The sequence below is a fragment of the Plectrocnemia conspersa genome, unplaced genomic scaffold (assembly GCF_051122295.1).
Source record: "Plectrocnemia conspersa isolate PC_06_02 unplaced genomic scaffold, ASM5112229v1 ptg000014l, whole genome shotgun sequence".
In the NCBI taxonomy this organism is placed as follows: domain Eukaryota; kingdom Metazoa; phylum Arthropoda; class Insecta; order Trichoptera; family Polycentropodidae; genus Plectrocnemia; species Plectrocnemia conspersa.
The window spans coordinates 23,745,756-23,772,059 of NW_028277178.1; the positions used below are offsets into that span (position 1 = coordinate 23,745,756).

Sequence of the window (26,304 nt, forward strand, 5' to 3'; positions counted from 1 at the left end):
ACTTAGAAATATGAGTAATATCTGAAATTTCGGCAATAAAAGTAGTTTTTATTATTATTTTATATGTGAATGCTTGTTTATTATCTGATAATTATTCATGTTTTCAACTATTTTAATATTGAATAAAAATTGCATCTATCAATATTTTTCTCGGTTTTTACCGATTTATTTAACCAATTAATGCAAAAAACCCGTAAAATATTTTTTAATTAAAAATTAGTTATTACTTAACAATAATAATTATAATTATTTATTTTCTTAGTCATCAATCTTTTTGAATTTTATAAAATACGCATAACATAATTCTGTGCGAATTACTGATATATTAATTAATACATACGTTTCGATCAGGGACGTCATTTCAGCTTTTTAAAATTACTAGAATTAGGAACAGCTACAATTGAATTAATTAAACAAAATTTATAAAACATTTTAAATACATATTTTTATCGAATTTATTGTATGTTCAATTTGATAAACATATTTTCGTTTGTTTTGTGCGGATTTGCATATATGTAGATTAAATAACTAGAAATAAATCAACCGCGATCGAATTATTGAATTGATTGAAATAAATTCTTTGCTTCTAAGCAACAAATACAAAAAAGTAACACGAACGTCACTAGCATGTGCAAATTTCGAAATGAATTCTGCGAATTTCGTTCATAGTATACATGGCATATAAAAATTCTATATATAAAGTTTTTTGACGGCAACATTTTTTTGTTGATAAGCGTTTTCCATTTCGAAACAAAATAAATGCGCATAAGGGACCATAGATTTTGGAGCGACACTAGTCACTAGTATATTGAGAGATAAAATGACTACCTATGCTGCTCAAGTATACAAATTGTTTTATTTTAAATTTTTTCTCAAATTTATTCGAGATAGTATAAGCGTTTGTTATATATAAAAAAATCAAAATATCGAGCAAATAATTCGAATAAATAATATAAGTCGTAAATAACTTAATGATAAGAAGATAAATTTCGCTTAACAAACAAAAAAACGATCAATGAGCAATAGATACTTTATTAAACTGTGATTTATAGTTGATGCAATATTTAACTGGAAATCAAAAAAATCCAAATTATTATTACAAATATGATAGAATACTTTACAAATAGCTTAACAAATACTTGAATTACGAATTGGTAAAAAAAAATATGAATATCTTAGGTATTCGAATATCTGGATTGGAGTCTTCAATCTCTACTCTTGTAAGATCTTTATTTATGCTATTAAATATAAGTAATAAATATATCTATATACATATATATATTATCTAGACTCACGTTTCTTCCAATATAGCATTTTTTTAAATAATATAATTACAATCTTCTTCAAAATTTAATAATCTTTGAATATATTATAAATGGCAGTGTCTCAATATTGTTTTCAATTATTGTAAAAAATATTATTTAAATTAAGTAAAAACTGACAAACTCTAATTTGCAGCATCGTAGAAGACTGATATATGATATATTATTTTTTAAATAGAGTATAGTCTTTGTTGATCATTTTACATATAGAATATATAGTATTTATAATGACTAACCATCTCGCAAATGACAGTCAATTTTCAAAGCCGGTCTAATCTAAAATACAACAAGGCGAAGAATGAAGAAGATGAAAAAACGTTAACCGCCGCCGGTTACGTAACGCGACCAATTAGTCCAACGCAAACTGAAAAGCGAATTTGCTCAGAAGATGGAGTCCGCTCATTTGAGATTACCATCTGACCGCTGTACCACTTCATCCGTAAATATTCGGTGCAATGTGAAACAGACCATTTCGACGATCGTCTCGAGTAAAATTAGTCATTCGTCTAACTGTGCTGTGAAAATTATTGCTTCTGAACTTGAGCACGTTTCGAGTCATTATTTTTGCGAAACCGGTCCCTATGGTCACTTTTACTATTATAGTGCAAGGCACGAGAATATCTAGTGCTTTTGCGTCTGTCTGAGTGTATAAATCGTTCTTTGTGTTACTGAACGAACAAAGAACCGTTGCGAAAGTGTATCGATCTTGCAGTACGTGTACACAGATCCTTTCATATATGAAGGTGATTTTAAATTGATCTATATAACATATAAAACATACAATGTACGTGTATGAAATACAACTCGTAAAATGAGGGTTACAGAAATGCATTTCGTGCTCGAACCGATGGGTCGTTATCCTATTGACAAACAATGACGAATCAATAATTGGCGATTCATTGTAAATAGTACGTGCATAATTTATAATTGCATAATATATGTAGCTATGGAATAATAGAAAATTGTTTTATAATAAGCTAGTTTTTAAATTGTTAAATAATGCACTATATTTGTACAGTATTACAAATAAGGACAAATTATGTCATCGGTTAGAAAGTATTTTAACGTTTTAATACACCTATATAAGCAGGAAGGTATTCGACGATATCCGTTTAGTAAATGTCTCTTTGCGGTGGAATAACATTAACGTTTATATCTTGGAGCGAGAAGTGGCTATTATTATAAAAGGTTTTTAGAAAAATCGTGAATCGTGATCGGAGCAAAGAGGCTGGACTTAGATGATGACTCTCTGCTATAATATCTACCTCGGCGAAGATGACGCGTCGCCATTAAAATCAAAAGTCAAGCTTGACGAGCTTTTGATAAGTCTTACGAGGAAAAACGCGTTAAACGTATCGATTTATTATTATAAAAAAGCGAATCGTTACGAGGCCACCAGGACAATAGTCCATCAGAAGATAATATAAATATCGTTTGCGAAAAATCATTATATACAGCGGAAACTATTTTATGAAAGAACGAATCTCATTGTAATCTAAATATGCTTCCTGAATATTTTGTTAATATAATAGAGGTATTCTGTTAGGATTAGATACAGAAGGTATTGATAAAACTTTGCATGGTTTTACCCCTGGTATGTTTCCACTTCATAGTTTATGTGTTATGATATTAATTCATTATTAATATATTATAATACATAGATATATGGTTATCTGGCTTATACTAGATATTTTAATAATGCTCAGCATCTCAGATGAATATAATGCATATTTTGCTTCTTCGTATCTTAGCGAACTTGATGATAATTTATAAATAATTGTCGATGCAAAATTCTCGGATCGTGCGCATTTTCTCTTATGATAATATCTCATTGTGCAACGTCCGTTGCATAAATGTCGTCACCGTATGGGAAATCATACGTGTCGAATAGCTCCATAATGATTGGAACTTATCGCCGCATTAAAGTCGCCATCATTCCGAGAACAAAGCTGTATATTCCATCGTTTACACAGATTTCAATGGATAGTCGTAGTTAGCATAATTTATGCTAAATTTCGTCTTAAGCGCTCTTGACCGATATTCTTAGTTTGATGGTTCAATTTCACAAGCTTATTTTAAACTTGTTATTACTATTTAACACAACAAAGTAATCGCCAGAATCTCCTTTGTTAAAATTCGAGCGAATACAATATATGCACGCATCACAGCAAATCAACAATGAACGAAATTAACATCAATTCCCGATCGAGTGAATATTTTACATATTTTCGTTAATTGATTTTTATATTGTTCTTATTGTATTTTAATATAAAATATTAAGCATACCTTATTAGGCTTTGATTGAAAATTTAATTTGATCATTGCGTTTAATTAAAAGCCGAATTTAATAATGATAATTAATATTATAATGATTATTAAATATCGAAGTTGAACCATACGATATAACAATAAAAAATCTTGAGCTGGTCACAAGAAATATTTTTCTCTCTTCTGAATATATTTTTTTTACATTTTTATTTAGAATCAACATTAAAGATCAATTTAAAAAAAAATAAGTGACCGCACTGACTAATAAATAAGATCATTATTTAGAAAAGTTTAATCATAATATGACGAGATCGTGTTCACAAAATATATTGTGGATATGGAAATATACTGTTTAATAAAAAAGTAAATATATTTTTTATTATTATTTAAATGCAGTCAGTATATTTGAACAATAAGCAATTTTTTATTATATATATTTCGTTCTTTCTCCTTTCCTGAGGAAGGAAAAATAAAAACAACTTGTAGGAAGTATGTTTCTTACGTTAAATTATAGTCTAATCACTATCTTATTGTATTATCTTATAAGAGGTAAATTGGTTTGTTAGGGGTCATGATATCGATTAGGTTATTTAAATAATGTTGTTAGTTTTAGCATATTTAAGTCACTCAAGTTAGGGTGTATTTTTAATCTGTTCAAATATTGTTAACTTACATTTTTTATATATTGAGACACTTGCAGTCACGTAATATATAATTGTAAGCACAGATCATTAACCTGATGATTATGATTGAGTTATATATTATAATTTTGTTTTCCAAAAATAAGCCTGAATTTGGTTTTGTGAGCCAGTACAGCTAAATATGAGTTTTTAAGATCACTTTTCTGTCGAGATGAATTCCAAGATATTTGGCGAAATTCCTTTGTAGCATCTAATTTTCATTAAGGGTCACTGAAGGACAAGTTTTATGTTCTACGTAAATGTAACATGGATTGATTCATTTTTATAATATAATCTCAAACGCCATTTAAAAAGCCAAGCTTGGACTTTTAAGAGTTGATCTTGTAGTCTTTTTGACGATATTTTTGGGTCAGCATCAGACGCCATTATTGTAGTATCGTCGGCAAATATAGCAATTCTTGTAGAGTTCCTTTGAGAAATATCTATCATGTATATCATTTGTCCAAAAACACCTAATAATAATTTAAGTTTGAATAAATTATAGTAACATGCGTTATGTACTACAACCCCTATTTTATTCTCTTATTTATAAATTGATATATCTTATTGAAACATATTTTAAGATGTTTTAGTTACATGTATACTAAAACTATTGTTAAAGAAATAGTAAAACAACTTTTTTATCGTTTCTTTGTTGCCTCTGTAAGGCTCTTCGCAATAAATATATTTTTTTGTGGCTTCTACAATTCACAATATTTGTCGTTAAGATATGTCCTTGCTCTTTCAATTTTTTTATTTAAAATGTTCCTTACCTGCCATTTTTAAACTTGTACTTCACATTTCAATATTTTATTTATGTCAAAGACAACTGTCTTAATGGACTTGAATATTTAAGATTTTCCTGAATTTTCTGGCTTATAATTAAATTACTCAATGAATATTATCGTCCTTCAATTATGAAATTTTTATTACTTATGTTTTTTATATTCTACAACTATTAAAAACAGATTAAAATATATTTATTATTAATTTGCCCGCATAACGTCGCTGTAGTTGTAATATTATATAAATCATTTTAATTTATGAGATAGTGGCAATACAATTTCCTTCACATTTTCCTTATAATAACAAAAAAAATTGTATACAGTTAAATTAAAAACGTTAAATTTTAATACACAATAGAAAAACAGATGCAATTCCTATGTAATGCGTTGCTCTAAGCTTTATCCTTTATTTTATTTATCTTTTCATCTCTACTAAAAAAAGCCATAAACGCTATTCAGCGATTGCTATACAAGTTTTATTTATTTAAATATAAAAAATATCGATATTTTTCATATTACATGTTTATATAAAAATCTATTAAATGTCCATTTTTCGGTTGAATAATAAAATAATCAACCAAAGATACTGCAATACTTAAACAGTGGCGTAGCTATGGGGGGGCGGAGGGGACGGGCCGCCTCGGGCGGCACTTGCTTGGGGGCGGCATATTCGCGATGGGATCGTCTAGTGTGGTTCTTAACCCTGAATGCATTAAAACATATAAAAAGCTAGGAATAACAAGAGCTTAATAATAACCAATTTATTATCTTAACAAATGCTGATTTTATGACCCCGCAAAAAATGTATAGGGGGGGGCGGCAATTTTAAGGATCGCCCTGGGCGGCAAATACCCTAGCTACGCCACTGTACTTAAACCACTTTTACTATCAGAATATTCTCATGTTTTAATGTCTAAATTTATCTACAGCGTGTTATGACTTTTTAGTTTTGATATTTATTTTTATTTTTATCTTATTTATAAAAATCATGGCCAAGATAGCCTAAACCTCACCTAAAAAAGACATTGTAATTGATGAAATTCCAGAAATTACTCATATATACGAGTTAATATTATACAGCTGTTGATTTTCCTAATAGCTGGTAATGAATTTTCTATTTTTTCTATCAATATGAATAGTTAAAAATAAAATAAAAAAAATACTCAATTGTATTTTGATTAAAAAATCAACATATTTTGTACTTTATATAATGAAAAAATACATACATGATCTAAAATTACAAATTTTAATTCTTTCTAAAATTCAGATTATAGAGATGCATATATCCGTATGCAAATTTTTTTAGGAGTACATGTAAAACAAATGTTTGTTTTTAGAACAGAAAGATTAGACATACTGTACAACACTGTTGATAATAAACAGCCCACATCAACAGCAACAAAATGAGTCTTTTCGGTAGTAAGAGTAATTAAAATCAAATTTCAAAATCATGTTTTATTATTTTTGAAATCAAAATAAGTAGTTTTGATACTTCTTATTTCTAACATATAAATAAGAATATATTCGAATATTATATTATTTGCCATTCGATATTCAAATAGTGTAAAATAACAAATATTTAGAAATTGTTAATTGAAGTCCTGAGTAGTAAAAATATAAATGCATAATTCAGTTTCTTGCTGCACTTCACACTTGTATAATTTGCCTAAAACTACTAATAAACGCTAATAATAATGTAAAGTGGTATCTCAGCAAGAAACGACGCTCACGCGTAAGATATATTAAAGCGAAATATTAGTGCTTGTGAGTTAATGTTTTGAGTAAATGGTCTTTCATCTTTCTGGTGACGTAAGGAGGGAGCCATTTGGTCATCCGGTCTTTTGTGTAGGCGCCACCTGTCCAGGTAAAGAGCATGTTTCACAATTGCGCGCAGAAACCACAAAATGACTTTGGGTACCGATATAACTACGTTTTCGATAAAATGCACTGATAATAGATAATATTCAGCCATTTGTATACAACGCCTACAATGCGATTTCTATATTTTATTTTGCCCTTTGAACGATAAAATCCCAAATATACCTGCTTTGTACCTTTTATACGATTCGGTAGTCAATCTATCCCGGGAAAAAAAATTGTCCAAAAATACGTCTTATATACTATATAAAAAAAACACAATGGAAAACGTGGGAGAATTTCTTAACCAATTACACACATGTTTATTACGAATTTCCGCTCGTTTCTTTGGACGCTTGAAAATGCATCTTATAAATTGAATTTCTTTGTTCGTTTACTAAATATTGAAAATAATTATTTTAATTTTTATGTGTGCTATTATTACGGTACATTGTGTACAAATATACCGGTAAATGTACATATATGAATACGACTCGAATTCACCGATATTAATATGATTTTCACAGTATATTTTACAAAAGCTTACTTGTTAACTAATCTAAAAAATGTGGTCTATCTGATATTACAGTTTACATGTTTTTATTAAAAATATATAATCGTAAACTGATATTGAAAATGTTTAAACTTTTTTAAAGCTTATAAACATACAACTAAAAACCATATTTATATTATTTTAACCAGGGCAATTTTTGGTCCATATGTGATTTTGATTCCATTTCATTAAGATTCGTAGTATAACACGCATTTTTTTGAGCAAATTCAAAACGGTCCCTGATTTGTCCACGACAAAAGCAATAAAATCGTGCCATCGTAGGGGAAACGCTCAGGTGTCTAGCGTTAATATTAATACTTTTTATAACAATAAATGAGAATTGAATGAAGCATATCTAAACCAAATTATGACCAATAGGTGAGCGCAAAAAAACAATTAGCATTAAAATCGTGTCGGCGCCGTCGTGGTGAAAACGCTCAGTAACGAGCGCCGACGCGATTTTATTTCTTTTGACGTGAATTTTTGACTTTTGAGAAATGATAATTGTTTTTGCGCTCTTCTATTGACCAAAATTCGGTTTGAATATATTTTGATCAGCCTTCTTATATTAGAAGTTCATAGTAATATCGGTAAAAATAGCTATCATATTTTTTTAATATGAAGTGCATGCGAACCATGGAGCAATATGTGAGATGCGATATTCATCTGTACTTATTGTATCTGAGATATGAGTTGGCTTAATTTGTATTTTGGACTTGACCTAATAAAAGTTCTAAAACTTTAGTTTTTGAACTTTCATTAGGTTAGGTTTGGGTTTGAACAGAAAATATACGTTTCGCAACTGTCAAATTGAGTTTCAGACATTTTAAATTATATTTTCGCGGGTAGAAATATATATATTGGTGAAAATGTCTTTAGACATTAATAGTGAAAATATAACTTTACCAAAAATACATATTCACTGTAATATTTACACATCGGATGCAGCAGCATATATTTATAATAATGGTAACCAAAAAAATCTAGAGGGAAAATCGATTATAAATACTAAGTTTAAATTTAGAATACAGCTACTTAATTATGAAATTAGATCTCCCGTTGTTTTACATCCCTTAATCATTTTTTCTGAAGTTTAGCATTGAAAAAATATATTGCATTTAAAGCCTTTAATGCTTAATCAAAATCAAAGAAATTAAATAATATTTTTTTAATGAATTCATGCAACTTTAATCAAATAAAATTAAGTTAATAAATAATACATATCATATCACTATATAGTCGTTATTTTTGTTTATGCTTCTTATTTTTTCTATTTTTTCTTTTAAAATTCAATAATAAATATTTTAAGTGTATATTATATTTTACTAAATATATACGTATTCAATTTATAATTTTAGTGTATCAAATTGTAACCGCAGTTATTTCTTACTCATGCGGAATTACGTGAAGAAACTAAAAAAGTTCAACTTTTTTCAAAAGGGGGCAAAAGTCTGCTAGTTAGTGGTCGTTTTTTTAATATTTCGATTTATTTAAGATTCATCGTATTTCATTAAATGACATGCATTTTTATGGGCAAATTTAATGGGGGGAAAATGCCTCCACTTGCTTTTACTTACTCAAATGCCGTCCCTGAATATTGTACATGTTGCTCGATACTGTTTTTCTTACAAAACTCAAAGTGAAATCTTATCCCAAAAAAATTGCAGTATCTGTGAATTTTTATTACATCAATATTTTATATGATTTTATTACTAAGAAAAGATACATATATTTCATACTTGGCTTAACCTATTACTAAATGTCAGTAATGACTCAAATTTAATCACATCGAAATGGCACTCCACTTTTAATTTAAACTTTATTTATTAATATTAAAGATACGTAACATGTTTACTTATATTTTTAGTTTGATTAATATTTATGAAACTGTATATATGTGTTTTTCCTACCTCAGGTGCAAATTTGCATATGTCTAATTCAAAGAAACTGGTTGCTCAACTCGTGAATTATTGAATATGCAAAAAATGCCTAATATAGAATTGATTTTAATCACTAAATAATAATGATATCGTAACAATCCGATTTGGTTAACCTTGGAGCGTTCGATGAAAATTGCCTTTGGAATGTTATTTCGCGCAACCGCGTCACGTTTTATTTTCAATTCAATCAATAGTGATTTGCTGTGTAAATTATTGAAAATTATGTATTGCATCATATGCTTTTTATACAGCAGGGATTTTAAAGCTCATATTGCAACCAAATGTATTTTATATCTCATTTCATTCCATCGAGTGACTATTTAACATGAAACGGTTTACGACCCCTGAACGCAAAGCGCCCACACGATTCGCCAAGATGTCGCGGTTCGTTCAGTAGTCGCCATCGCGTAGCCAAACGCCTCTCACGTCGCCTTTTGTGCAAATATTGAACTTTTCTCAAGTTCGACACAAAAAATAGACATTTATAAAAATCGTGTTGACACAGTGTAATTTGTATTCAATATCGTGTTTATGTAATTCATTGTTGTGTGTGTTTTTAGTGACGTGATTAATTATATTTAAATTATTGAGTGAACGTTTAATAAATATGTATATTATTTTTGATAAATATGTCATTGGAAGTTTAAGAGAAGCCTTACGACTCCGCATTCACCGAATTAACCCGCACGCGCGAGTTAACTCGATTAAGCTTATCGTTCGGTTTTCCCCAGCTTTTCGCGTCTGTGAAAGTTATTATTTTAATGAACACTACATTATACATGCGATATGGAAATTCGCGCCAGATAAATCGTTAACCCCGTTTATTTGGGTCGTCGGCGCACCTAACCGGTTGTAACATTTTTAACCTCGTACGAGATTCGATAGCCAAAGCATTTTTATATTTTTATTTGGTCTTATGCGTACGTTTTTTTCATGTCGCTATTGTCAATCTATACCTATCGTCGATTTGCCGCTATTTTTTATCCGACACAATAGTCGCAGTGAATGCCAAAGGAGATAAAATCGTATTCAAATTACACAGTCCGCTCGAATAGCGCCTATTCTGCGCCGTGAATGGCAATTAACCGAGTCTTGAACGCTTCTCAAACATGCTAAATAAAATTATAGGTTTGTGGTGCTCAGATTTTTTCGCTTCGCCGTTTCGTATGCAAAGCGAATCGTCGAGCTTTCGGAGTATGTCTGAAAGGGTCGATTGTCCTTTATGCTAACGAGTTCTTGGACGCCCTGACCATGACTCGAATAACAACGGTTAAAAGTTCACGTCTCTTCTTTGGCAGCCGACGCATCTCGCTTTACGATTGTTATGCAAGGTGGATATCTTACCATCGACGATGCATTTAGAAGTTAAACTTATCTTTATTGTCGGACGTTTCCTATCCGAGGTACAGAAGGCGAATATTTACGCTTTAATTGGACAAATCTTTATCTTTATGTGTGTTGCGTTGATAATATTCATCTTTGGCGATTTATAAAAAAATATACCTTAATTACGGGTGTTGGTGTTTATAGGTGTTCTTATCTTAATGGCCTCCCACTGGATATATTCCCTAAACTATTATACTAACGATGTGTTAAATCGATGCATGTAAAATATCAAGTGTCTAGACTTCAAAGCTTTGAATTTAAAATTATAAATATTAAATTTTTGCCATACAACCGATTTTTGTAAATTAGTAACGGTCATAGATTCTAAAGTCTAGACATAGAGAAAGTAAAAATCGTTACAGACAGATCTTAGTTGCTCAATAATAATAATTTAAAAAATATAGTCAAAAACACTAAATTTATGCCATATTTTGTAACTTTTCTTCCACGTTTAATATCTATAATAATTTTTTTAAATAATTGAAAAATATTTACAAATATAAATTTGACAATTTTTTGTCAGTCTCATTTCAGGGTTTTCCTCATCTGCCCATTTTTAAGTCTGTTCAGCTGTTGCACCTGTCTTGTTATTGTACTGTTTATAAATATAAATTATTAATAAAAATCATGTATTGCTACTATTAAATATTATAAATATTTATGTATGTACATATTGAAATCGTTAAAACATTGCTATTTATTTATTTGAGTCTGATCATCATGACAATTTCATATGATCAAAAAATAATCTATGTTCTAGATATATGGGCTACGAAGTAAATTACCATAAATTAAATAAATAAAAAATAATGCGCAATATTTGTTTCGAATGAATAATAATGCGCATAAAAGATTTGCATTCATTAGACTTCACTTTAACAATGAACCACGAAATGAATTTTTGAACAAGGCAGATCTGTCTGTGAAAAGACTTTTACAATTGCAGATGAGGAAGCGATAAAAATGCTGCCGACGCTTGCATATTTTTTATATTCATTAACTGAAAAACAAAATACAGAAATATTCAGAAAGCTTTTATGGTAAAAAGTATCTTCTTTTCTCAAAAGAAGCAATATCAATATTTCTTAAATGTATTAGTATTAATTAGTTTTATTGCATTATTTTATTATTAAAGTTAATATTAAACCGCGAAGTTTTTTTTTAATAATATAAGAAAGATCATAGCTATTTATTATAAAAACAACGTTGCGTAACATGTATGTAAAATATACAAAATTTTCACAATGCATAAGTATCTCGTTATTTTATTCATATAAAATAGCAGTAAAAAGTTGTCGTTTTCTTTAGTTAGCTATAGTTTGATTTAATTTATTACATATTCAGCTCACGAGTCTGAAAAAAAACATTGCCTTCTGTGTGTAGTTATTATTGTATGTAAAGGCTGATCCAACTTAAGTTTCCGAACTTTTATTAAAATTAAATATTCAGTTAATAGGTAAAAAAATCCGAAGATAACTTTAAATTTGTATTTTTTTAAAGTATTTACAATATAATCTAAGCTTAAAAAAAACACAAATTTAAAGATATCTTCAGATTTTTTTTATTAATCAAACATTTGATTTTAAAAAAAGTTCGGTAACTGAAGTTGGATCACCTTTAGATATAAACATATTTTTTACTGTGTATTGATATTATTTACATAAAATAAAAGTATTAGGATATTATTAATTGACAGATATCAATAAAGCACACTAATGTTAATAATTTTATGATGTATGGTTCGAGAAAAAGACTTTTTAAGACTCAAATGTTCAGAGTTTTTGTGGTACAATTCTCGGTAATTTCAGTTTTCGTATTTTTTTTAATAACTATATGGACACACCATAAAATAAATAGTTATCTTTATAAACTTGCTACGACTCGGTGAATATCGATATTATTGTTATATTTTTGCGTGAGCTCGATGAAAATCGGTATTTAGGGGGGGTCGGTCATCAGACGATGACTGACCGTGAGGTTTGAAGTTATTAGTTAGAATGCTGACGAACAAGGGACTTTCCCCTATTTATATAAGTGTGTTAATTAGATGTAAGAGAGGGGTGGTTCGTCGTCTTAGTCCATAAAAAGCCCCTCTGGATCAAAACTCTTATGTAAGTTCATAGATCCCACATAAACAAAGAGTTGTAGTGTTTATCAATATGAATGCTGACGAACGAAGGACATTCCCCTATTTATATAAGTATGTTAATTAGGTGTAAGAAAGGGGTGCTTCGTCGTGTTAGTCCATAAAAAGGACCTCTGGATCAAAACTCTTATGTAAGTTCATTGCTCCCACATAAACAAAGAGTTGTAATATATAAATATATAACATTATTAATATATATTTTTTGGACCATTTGCTACGAAAAATGTATAATAATCCTCCCAAACTAATTATGTAGATACACGTTGGTCGCTACGCATAAGTTTGTTTCTGAATAAAGTAATAAGTAACACTTTAAACAAAGTGTATTAAAGATATCAAAGCTATGTAAAGTATCCGTATGTTTTTGATATCTAAAAACATCACTCATATTAAAAAGTGGTTTATCTGTTCTAGTAATCAGTTGTCTCGTAATAATTGCTGTTGCATATACATATTTTTTCGGCGTAGGTTTCATATCATAATTTGAAGCGCTTTCGTTTTCGACACTTGCTAAGTTACGGCATCAATCTAAAATTTTTTGAGATAAAATCGAAAGTCCAGATGACGGATTGATGAGACAAATCCGTCGCCCACGTGTCGCGCGTGTTCGCGTATCGTGGGTGTGCTAACACATGTCGTATGCTATAAATCGATCGTGATCATTCACGCTGATTAATCGGCGCCATTTAAAAAAAATGGCCGTCGCGGTGCTTTGCCATTTGAGCTTCGTGGAATTAGCAGCTATAAAGGCGAATCCTTGGCCTTTAACTTTGACGTAAAAAATACGTACAAAAATAATTGATTTTACACTCATGCGCACGTGGAAAATTAATATTTTATATCAGAGACTCCCATAATAATTTGTAAAGTTAGTTATGAGAACATTGCTTATTTTTATATTTTTACATTCGTCATTGTTCACATTATTTTGTATTTAAATATTATAATACGCGTACACTCAAACGAGTTGGAAGGCTTGGAAGATTCTTTATGGAAGCGTATCGCGTTAAAGTTCGACGACTTTAACAATCAGATGCACACGTAAATAACCCCATTTTGCCATTATTTTTCACTACAAACGAGATAGAAATCTAGCATCTAAATTTATGCAAATGCCTTCTGTTTAATTTGTAAGTATGTAGTAAAATTTTACACTTCATAAATCCGCAAAAAAGAGCATTGTTCTAATCCAGTTGGTTCGTTCTAATCATAAACGCGTTTAGTATTTATTTCGTAACACAGGATAAGCCCATGATTGTATGTTAATAGCTCTATACAAGATTATAATTAAAAAATCACAACAGGAAAAAAACGGAGGCTGTGGCAGTGGGCGTGAGCACTCTTGAATGTGCCATTTTTTCTTCGAATCTTTGTCAATGATAGACGGTTTTACTATGTCTACTAGAACCGGTTTGTGATTTGCACTTTTTTCGTATCACACGCACAAAAAATATTTAAGGTGTGATCGTCGCATCAATTTGCATACAAAGCGTGTTGCATCAATCAAAGAAGACCGGTCACGACGTTTCATCAGTCACGATCTTCTATTTAAAAATGCATTCATATCAGAAGATGTTTTGCTTTAATCCCTTATTATACGATCACTGCCAACTGCTCACTATGCATTGTATTAGTTTGTTCGATTTTGGATTTTCGTAATATTTTAAAAGCTTTTAACGGTCAAATGATTCACCATTATGAAAGCTTTTAAAACGAATGTTTATGTAACTGAACTCTTAATGACGCATTATTATTAAATTTACACCTAAGCTCATTGTATATTATTATAATAAAAAGCACGCAATTGTTTTGTACTGATTGCAGTTAGTTGTTCTCTCATGGAGCGATACGTTACTCGGTTTATCGGTGTTGATATTTGATTGTTATAAAAACGCTCTATGCGGAAAATTAAATACGTTGATATGTGTGATTTTTTTTTAGCGTTCATAATGTTAATTTCTCACGGATAGTATTGTTGCCCTTGAAGCGCAAAAAAATTAACATCGCTCAAAATTACCAACACCACTAATCATAGTGTAGCATGAGAATCGAACCCGTTCTTAAAAACGCTACATGTAAAAAAATACTATACGATGATTTTGCTTTGAACGCATTCCTCGCGCGGTACATATCGGAAATTCCTGTCGAACCTCATTCACCATTACGAATTCTTCTGGGGATGATTCAGAGCGAGGCTCTGGAATTTCACTCAATAATAAATTTTCTTCGTGTTCTGGGATGCGCTTTCAAAAGTTTACGACCTCGATTCAATTCCGCGAGATGGAAAAATTTCTGGCGGCGGTCATTGTCGTCCGTAATTAGATAAAATTCACTCTAGCGAACAAACGGATATGACCATTGTGACTCACTGTGATATTTTTTGCTCAAGTTTTCTAATGACAAGACCTCGTTCTTTGAATTGGAAAATTCGGTTTTAAAACGCGGTTCTAGGAAGCTCCGCCGACGCGATTTTGTAAATATTTAACTAGAAAAAATGTGCAAATTAATATTTGCATTGCAATTTTGGGTTGGCCACTTGGGCGTATTTGAACAGTGTGTTTATATTGACATTTAATATATTTAGTCAAATGTGAACATTTTAAAAACTCCAACTATACGGTTTATATAATATTTTATGCATAGAGAAACAAAGCCAACGTTTCGTTGATGATTCAACCAATAACTAAGTTAAATGATTCAGTCGTAAAACATTTGTGTATGATTGAATAATATCATATTACAATGTTATATTATGATCGGTGTTCCATTAGAAAGCACGTGTGTTACTTCAATGTCATTGGAGAACTATGCAACGGTTATACATAATGCATTTGCCACTCAAAAACATCATTACTTACATCATACATATATGTATCTGACAAATAGTCAATAACTTTCGATTACTGTCATTTATTTTTATTCGTTTTTAATGTACCTACAGTTTTGTACTATTTTTGCGCGTAATTTTAATTTTAATTTTTAATTGTAATATGTAATGTTCTTGTTTTTAAGTAGTTTGTTCTTGTTTTTAAGTAGTTTGGTCGAGTATAATTTTTTTATTTTTTTTAATTTGCGGCAGATATCGTGTTTTCAAATTTCATTATAATCCACGGAAATGACAAAAATATATATTTTTTAAATTTAATTTAATTTTTATATTTATTTTAAAACTTTTTTCCTTACTTTTTTCTCTAAGATTTTTTATTGAATTTATGATTTTTCCTTATGTTTTGAATATCCTCCATTTTGAAAAAAGGCGGTGGATCAGACTTTTTAACAATTACGTTATTAAAATAAATTTCAATAAAATAAAGACAGTTATCGTGTTCTCAAAAATGCAAATAAACTAGCAAAAATGAAAAAAATATATTTATTTTATATTTTAATTTACATTTTTAAACGTTGTTCACTTCTTTACTTTTCTCTCGAAAAGTTTTTTAACGAAATTATGGTTATTTAAATTTTTTCTTACTATTTTGAAACAAAATGAATTATATTGACTAACGAGCTTAGCGAAGTTATTTATAACAGCTATTTCTATAACAAGTTTCATGTCCGGAAATTTCGTTATATTCCATGAGATGACCAAAAATATTTATTTTTAATTTTAATCTCTATTTTAAAACGTTTTTATTTCCTTAATTTTTTTAACGAATTTACATTATTTATTTATGTTTTGAATAACCAACATTAGCTGGCCATACACGCGCAGATTTGTCCTGGATGTCTGGCGGACAAATCCGTTCGTGTATGATGTGAAAAGACACAGATTTGTCTGTCCACTGTCTTTCCGCTGTCCGTGCTCAAAACGGGCACTCGAGTGTGTGCGCGAAAAGACGGTTTATAGTACTTGTTGTTGAAATTTGTCTCTTGAAGTGAATTAGACGGCGGATCAGATCTGTTATTAGAATAAGTTTCATGTCGAAATGATTAAAACTAGGACAGTTATCGTATCCTCAAAAACATATATATATATAATAATTACTAAAATGTTAAATTATAATATTTCTCAATAAACCTATCATAAAATAAATAAAAAAGTTTAAAAAAAAATTTTATGTATAAAAAATACCAAATTAAAATCTATAAAAATTCTAAAATTCGTTTATGTTGGGTGAATTTGTTTCCTCAATTCATGAATATACTATACTATATTTTAATCAGATACGTTATTTTTTATAATATTAGGTATATTTATATACTGAATTGTATTTCTGGATACTTTTAAGTGCGCCACGTGCTAAATAATTGATCATTCAATAAAAAAAATAATATAAAATTACTTTTCGATCGGCATAATTATTAAAAAAATATGTCTATCATTCGGTTTCATTCTCCGCCTATCGTTAGTTTCAATTAGCCGGCAGAGCCGAATCGGGCATGCCGATACACATTTTTTTAATGTAAAGATCCAAAATCGGACTGCGATTAATCACTCGCTTATGTAAATCGTGTCGTGAAATCACATAAGCCCACATCCATAGTAGTTGTGTAGCGGAACTCATTTTTTTTATTCGTTAGTTAGGTGATTCACGTTAATATGTAGAATACGTATCGTTCGAGATCGAAACTGGAAAAGAGGAGTGAAGAGCCACCGGTTTACCTGGCGATGTTACCTGGGGTCTTTGGCGTGTCGTCATCGCCGGTTTTAACGGACGGCTTCGGTTCAGTTCGCTCCTAACCGGCGGCGCGGTAGCACCGCTCCATTCGCGAAAGTATCGAAAATAACGTGATTGTATACAAGTTATTTAACGTGAGTGTGTTAATTGAACGTTACAAGTGTAAATTTTCGATAAATTCGGGCGCAGAACCCTTTGGGCGATTTAGTTTTACATGACACTGAAATGACACTGTTCGTATACACATATTTTGGTGGAACCAGTGACGCAGTTGCATCTTCATACGTGTAGAATCGTAATAAAAGAGTAGTTAGGCACGTGTTTTATCAATTGTATATGTAGTGATTGTATTAAGCTTGAATTCGAGTGTAAATTTTTATTTCATATAGAAAATGATATAATGAAATTGGGCTGTTTGGCGTCTATTTATGTTTTTGCTGAAAATCGTGTTTTTTTGCCCGTAAACCCTAAATTGGGATATGTGTAATTTAGACGCTTTGTTTGCGAATCTCGTTTTCTATTGTTTATTTTAAATCACGTTAAACTGCATATTTTCATGGTCATCCACATCCTGTCCGATTGTCTCTTTGATTTATTTTATTTGCTTAAAACGTGACGCTTCAAATGGACTAAAATTCACAACACAATACTAGCGACAGGTATCATTTTTACCTGTCTGTTCGTTTTAAAAACAGGTAGAGCCCTCGCTAATCCCCGAAAGCGTTTACCTGTTGATTTCCAAAAGCAAAAGGTTCACATTGTCGTTTCACAATGCGTTTCTAGCCTAGATCGCCCGAAGGTAGATTCGATCACGATTTCGTATTTTACCTGAACAGATAAAATTGCGAAGCGCGCCAAATTTCGACATAAAATATTATAATTTTAAATATTATCTTCACAGTTCGCTCATGGTGTGACGAAAATACGACGAACTGATATTATGATCGTGTGTGCATAGTGAAAATTTGTGAAAATGATTAAGTTTCGGTATAAGCGCAAGGAGCCGACCGAGGCGGCGAAGTCTGTCTCGAAAGCTCCACTGAAAGCTCCTTCCGCTTCTACGCTTCCGAAGAGCGACGCTAAAAAAGTTGTCGCGGATGTTAGAAAAAACGCGTCGCTCGATAACAGAACCGCTACTTTACCGAAGCAGGATACGGGAAATGGACTCAAGAAAACGAACTCGTCTTCGAGCCTGCAGAAAATCGCTTCTGCGGCCAGTCTTCAAAAACTGGGATCGAACACGAGCTTGCAGAAGATCGGATCTACGTCCAGTCTTCAGAGGAGCAGGGCTAATACGCCCGTTCAAAGACTGGAGCAAAAAACGGCTACGCGAGTCGCAATACAAAAAACGAACCCCGACTTCGATATGAAAAACGAAGCTTTCGCAAACGAAGACTTCAAAATTGACGGTTCATGCAGAAACAATACTCTTCCAAGGACCAAAAACGATCAAAAACCACCCATCGGAAACAAGATGCTGAAAGCGGAAGAGAATGCTGAAACTACTTCACTGATTAGAGTCTTCGAAGTAAGTAGATTGACCTTTTAATATATGATATTCAATATCTATGCATCGTCGCATATATGTACATCATTCGATATCGAAGAAGATATCTAATAACGTTTCAAGTCTCACGCGTTGTGAAATGTTATATTTTATAATATTATATTATACAATTTCGGTACACACGATAATTTATTTAGCATCAATGTGTGAACCCGTGAACATTCAGTCATTTTTTAATTAAAAATAATCCGTTATTGGCAAATTGTATTATTTTTTTATCGTAGTACAATCTCTGTATTGATATATTGCTGTGGTGGGCCGCCTGTTGACGCGTTTGCAAGATTAATGATTGAATAAATTGATCTTAGCGTAATACATTTGCAAAAAAATATTTGTTCGATTTAATCAATCTTGTTCTGATTTTATAACAATGAGATAAAATCGTACAGGAAATTATTACGACAACCGTCCCTGCGCTTCCAGGGGTCGTGAACCATGCGGTTTCGCCGAAACAGGAAATGACTCTTGCACGATTGAGATATCTTTTTTCTCACGAAATGTTTCCTTTGTATACGTTTGATATTCGCGCCTATCTTCCCAGAACAAAAGTGAACCCTGCGCTTCGACTAATGAATATTCATTAATATAAGCTTCGTGGTTTTTTGCTGTTAGAATTTTTAATGCAAAAATACTACTGATATTGTAATAGTATAGTATTATATGATTAATTAAATTACACACTTCCTGTTAAACCTAAATATGTAGTGAAGTATCTGACAAGATTGAACGCGTGATAATATTAATGTTGTATTTAGTAAAACTTAATATGTGTACTTTTGGGCAATTTTTTTTGCCGCATACTTTTCTCAAATCAGAGATATCATTTGAGGGAGGGTGCAGTGGAAAATATTTGGCAACTCCCCTTTTGAATTTGGCCAAAAAATTGCATGTCATGAATCTTAATGAAATAGTTTCACTAAATGACGTTTCTGATTCTAAACCAGGTTATCCCTCAAAGGTTCTCAGGTTATCCCTCAAAGAAAATCTAAGGAACAGTCCCAAATCTATGTTTTATAATTTTTCATTTCAGTGAAATCATATCAGAATACATTTTCACCGATATATATATGTATTTTTACTAGTGAAAATATAATAGTTTAGATGCTAGTTAAATTATATAAACTTTTCCATATGTAGTAATATCTACATTTACATACTTATTATTATTTATTTATATGCGATGTATAAATGTTACAGTGAATGTGTATTTTTCGGTGAAGCTATTGTATATTTTCACTTGTGAAGTTCAAATACATTTTCACCGATAGATATGTATTTTTGCTAGTGAAAATACAATATTGCAGGTGCTAGTTAAATTATATAATTAAGCTTTTCCATATGTAGTAATTTATACATTTACATAATTATTATTATTTATTTAAATGCGATGTGTAAATGTTACAGTGAATGTGTATTTTTCGGTGAAGTTATATTTTCACTAGTTAAAATACATTTTCACCAGTAGATATTTATTTATATTAGCAAACATATATGTGCTAGTGAAATTATATGCTGCTCTAAAACGTCTATGAAACTCATTTTAACAGTTGCGAAATTTGCTGTTCAAACCCAAACCTAATCTAATAAAAGTTCTAGAAATAATTAGCTCAAAATACTGGGGAAAATAAGCTAATAAAGAAATACTGACTCCGAATCAGCATATTGCTACATATTTCGTCTAAACTTGGATATTAAATAATGTTTTAAAAATATTATAGCTACTCTTACTTATATTACTATGGACTTCTGATATTAGAATGCTAGTCAAAATATATTCAAATCGAATTTTGGTCAATAGGAGAGCGCAAAAACAATTATCACTTCTCAGAAGTCAAAAATTCACGTCAAAAGCAATAAAATCGTGTTCCCACTGCGAGGGCGACGGCATGATTTTATTGCTTTTGACGTGGATTTTTGACTTCTGAGAAGGGATAATTGTGTTTTGCACTCTCCTATTGGTCAAAATTCGGTTTAGCGATTCACACTTATTGTAAATCGTAATATTGTTATAAAAAATCCTGAATGAACGCTAGATAAGCGAGCGTTTCCACCGCGACAGCGCCGGCACGATTTTATTGCTTTTGACGTGGATTCTAATCAGGGAACTGCTTGAATTTGACCAGAAAAATTCATGTTATTTAATGAAATATTATAAATCTTAATGAAATGAAAATATTAAAAAAACTACCACTGACTGTTTTTTGCCCTCTCTGCTATGGCGTCCCGGTTTCAAATAATCATTACATAAAAGGAGTTCTACTAAACAAATAAATTACTCCCGACTCTTTTTAAACAAAATAAAATTTTAGCAATACAAAATAAATATTTAAGAATAGTTTTTGACTTGACTCATAAATAGTATAATTTAGCAATATATTATATTCATTTACTAAAACTGTTTAGAAATATAAATTTCTATTATAAATTTATATTTTATTTATAAGCACTACAAAATAAATATTTAAGAAGAATTTGACTTTTATACAAAATGTATAATACTAATATAAATCTTGATTTTTTTTATTGCCGATTTACATTTTCTTTTAAATTGAGAACAATCGATTTAACTTCCACCATTTCGCGTCTTAAAGCAACATGAATATTAAAAATTTTCATGAACTTATAAATGGAAAATATTAATTTTATATCGAGTAAAAATGCAATATTTTAATTATAAAACATATTTTCTTAAGCCGAAACGGAAATAGAGTGAAAGAAAATGATTTACCTAAAAAATATATTTTTGTATAAAATAAATATAGAATAAATTATAGACCAATGATATAATTGGTGGCTAAAATCTGAAAGATTTGGGTTATAATTCCATATAGACCCTAGTGTTTTTCAACTTTTATCGTGTCTACAAGATTAGAATTTGTGATTATTATATAAATCTCACGGATAAATACCGCGATAAATAATTAAAATAAAATTAAGCTAGATTGTACATAGTGATATTAATTGATTATAAGCTGTAATATTAGTTAATAATTCATTTAAAAATATATGGTATTGACTTACATTTAGTGTCTCACTTCTTACTTAGTAGTGTTGTGCATTGGGCCTATCATGCTATCATGGAATATTTACAAAAAATAATAATGCTTACCAAACACACTTTTGGCACTACATCTATATAATAAACATAGATTTTATGTATGTTAAATAATATAATAATAAAATAAACTGTGGTTAAGCTATATTGTTATTAGATTATAAGTAATTTATTAATATTTATTGTGCATCCGCAACACTCGCTCGTTAAAAATGCGCCACACATAACTGCACCAATTAACCAGACTATTTTTCAAGCCGCTAGAAAGATAAATCAAATTTGTCTCTATCTCCTACTATTCTCATCACATTGTGTGCTTCCACGTTTTCGTGGGAAAATTCGAGTTCAAACACTCATTGTGTAAAATATCATAATGGTACTGCGGCAGCCATCACGCCATCGAAAAAATTGAACCATAGATTAATTTTCTATAATACTATAAAAGTCGACAATTTCAGTTTTTACGCACTTATGATCATTACGCCATTTCATCGCTTGCGTTAGGCTCGTTAGAGAGTGCGTAACGCCGCATAACTCTCTGATCTATAACATAATATAATTCGAATCGACTCCGATAATTCGGTAACCCACATAACGAAAATATTCGAGAATGTGTGCCACGAGATGAAAAAATACTTAAAGCAAATAATATTCACGATACTTTCACGAGAAACTGTTCCTTTCCCGCTGACTCTCGGCCCATGGTCTCGTCTCGTTTTCTCGAGCCGGAGGCTGTCTCGGGTTTTGTAGCCGACTTATATAACGGTTCTCCGACATTATATTCTCGTGATATGACCACTGAGGAGAAGCGTCATAGAACGAAGACGAACACCCAAAGTGGAAGTAATTTATACGCGTTTAATCTCTAAAGCGACGGACAGGTTGTCTTTCGTAATAAATAAAACCTGTTGGTGTATTCTAGGATGGAAAAATGCTTATAATTGAACACGTGTGCTTCGTGGTGCTTTGGATTGACACCGATTGTATGATAACCCAAATTTCGTACGACTGCAACCCAATTTACACTATTTTAAATTCCTTACTAAATTATTTATTAATTAATATTAGTAATTTCGATATTCAATCAATCAAATGATACAGTATGAATACCCATACCATCATATATTTTTCAGAAATTGTGTCATTTGGGTCAAACGAAGCGTTCAGAAAACAACAAGCACGTTTTTAGTTAATGTTTTTTGTATTTAAAAAAATTTAAATGCGTGTCACATATTCCATGAGTTTCATAATACCCATTAAACAATTTATTCATATATTATATTATGGTCTTTTTGAAATATTACTTACTATTTTTAACTATGCAATAACACATTTAATATTGATGCAAATACATATATAATAGACAAATAAATTTTAGATAATTCGTAAGACTCAAATTTATTCAATAATAAACAAATTGTATTTTATAATAGTTTATTGCGAATTTTAAGAAATCTAAAATTAAAAATACACTATATTTATAGAAAGCTTTAGTAAAGTTAATACAAAACTATCAGAAAAATTGGTTATGTTCCGCCGCTAGAAAAAATTCGAACGTTTGTCTTAATTTCTGTACATGAGTTGTATGTAGTTATGTAAAGATAAACATATAATTTAATATTTTAACGCCATATCTATGAAATTATCAAATAGATACAACTTTCACGCATCAGTCATACTGTTCTCGTTAAAGCTTAGCGATTAGGTCATGCGCCTAACAATTTTACGCAATACACTTTTCCGAAACGTTTTAGGTACATCTATTATTGAAATTATGTAAAATAATTACAATTATAACAATTGTGGTTTATGTGTGTTTGTGAGTGTATAACATTATAGTCACAAATGTCAACATCGTAATGTTGCAATCGTACATTACTAAACGTCGAACACGTTATTCTGCAACTTTTCGCGCGTGCTTGCCAGCTGTCATTTTCACGCATTTTTTTTATTGTATATAAGTGAAACCTTACTGTGTAAGGAATTTAGTTATTTAAGTAAACATTTATAAATGGTTTTAACCGATCTCTCGTTGTTTCAGGAGCTGTTTTCACAACTGCAGTTCAGCCGAGAGCGAGCTTTGCCCGCTGATGAAGTACGCAGGGCTTTGGCAGCTCCGTTCTGCGGCCAGCGCCGTTTTCGGCTCGGTTGCATGGCGGATGCTGCTGAGTGCTTCGAGAACATCCTGCTGCGCTTGCACGCGCATGCGGCACTGCCTGCGAGACCTGACGACATGTGCAGGGCCCCACACTGCCTGCCCCATCGAAAGTTCGCCATGGCCCTCGTGGAACAAGGACTGTGCAGCGCATGCGGAGCCACCTCTGAGCCTCTTCCTTTCACCCAGGTATGTCGACATTCTAAGATTATCATCTCACTTTCAAAAGTCAGCGGACATAAACAAGGTTCAACGCGTGCTCTTAAATGATTGCCTTATGATTGGATATTCGATGGAAGAGATTTTTTATTGACTCTTAAAAAGTACAGAACTAAATATAATATTTTGTAACAATAAAATACTATGTGAAAAATCTTTTTAACACTTTGATATATTTTTCAAATTTAGTTATATAATAGCAAGTCTTATTTAATTACTATAATTTTGATGCGTCATTAAACTAGAGATACTGGGTCACGTACTAGTCATGATTTGTAACTCGATTTTTATCACAAATTTGGTTTAGATTCTTCAGAAACAGGGTCAGAAACATTTGAAAAAAAAGTTATATAATATGTTTTTTATATTTTCTATTTTTGATATTTTTAGTTGGTTTTTATATATACATATATATGTTACAGGTAAAATATGTATTTCGAACATGTATACACTTACTAGCCAATGTATACACTATCAAATCACTTCAGTAACATTACACACAGAATTTATGAGCAATCTAACTAGTTATTGTATGCTCTCGCTGTTCGGTGCTTGTCAAAGTATTCAAAATTAAATAATTTATATCAGGTATTTTAAACCATTTATGCAAGGTAAATCTTCTTGCTAATTTATATAAGCCTCCTTTTAAGTAGATTCGTTGCAGAGAGTTATTCATGGGGTGCTCGCGGTTCTGACTAACGCTGTTTTTTTATTGGATCGACGATTAGTCACTCACGATTTGGATGGTTGTTAAACACGCTCATCTGTCAAATCTTGTTCGTTGATGATATAACTAGCTCACGTCGGAGAGTTCACACATTCATTAGTTAGAGCATACATTATCTAGTAAAAGTATACATTAAATATATCATTGTAAGATTTTTACTAAAACTCATAGTTCGTGCATACTTTGTCTAGTCATTGTATATTTGTAACACATAACTAGCATATATTAACATCTTTATACAGAATTCATTTTCTAGTGTTTTTTACTTGTTTTTATTTCTAGTTATTAAATATTTCAGTAATAATTCCTTATCTAATTTAAATATGATGACATTATAATTATCATTTATTTAGATTAAGGTATATTATTTTTAATATTTCTATTTCTTCTTGTGAAAAATTAGATTTCACAATATTGTAGTCAAATAATGATGTTTTATATGTTTATTTTGTGTATCTTAATTTATTATTGTTAAATACAAATATTTATTATTTATATATTGAAAAAGAGTTTTAACATTTAAATAAATTCTTTGTTCCATAAAACTAATTGTTTGTGCATTACAATTATAATATAATTAAAACTCACAGCTAGTGCATACTTTGTCTAGGCATTGTATACTTAACGAAATTTTGCTCTTTAAGTGTAACATATTTATGTACATACGTGGGGTTCATTAAGAAAAAAGAAAAAATGTACTCATGGCTACAAATCTAGTTATTTTTAAATATATTTTTTTTCAGCGTTTTTCAAAAAAAAAAAAAAAAAGTCTATATCTCTAAAATATATTGCTAATAATGCGAAATTTAGGATTATTTTCTAATAAACTATTATTTTCTCTAAATGAAAAGTAGAGGGTTGATTGGTCTATAACATTTTTTTCATAAATGGTTATTTTCTAAAATTAGTTTTTTGAATTGCTCAGGCAGTGAGTTTTTTGATGTAAATTTTACTTTTAAATGAAAATTATGTATTCGCAGAATAAATATTATTTTATCTTTGTTTATGTAATTATTTCTTGAGTA

The 26,304-nt window shown here is 30.4% G+C and overlaps 1 protein-coding gene across 6 annotated transcripts in view; it reads left to right on the forward strand.

The window, feature by feature from the left end:
• ec (ubiquitin specific peptidase echinus) overlaps positions 1-26,304 on the forward strand; it is a 91,867-nt gene that overhangs the window by 57,499 nt on the left and 8,064 nt on the right. For 3 of the 6 annotated variants that reach the window (XM_088204397.1, XM_088204398.1, XM_088204399.1), the window contains one exon: positions 24,220-24,522. In XM_088204397.1, the coding sequence (XP_088060523.1) occupies positions 24,220-24,522 (303 nt within the window). Of the gene's footprint in view, positions 1-9,800; positions 9,939-17,564; positions 17,691-18,457; positions 19,085-24,219; positions 24,523-26,304 lie in introns of those variants that run through there. The other 3 variants (XM_088204396.1, XM_088204394.1, XM_088204395.1) reach the window with 3 other exon arrangements.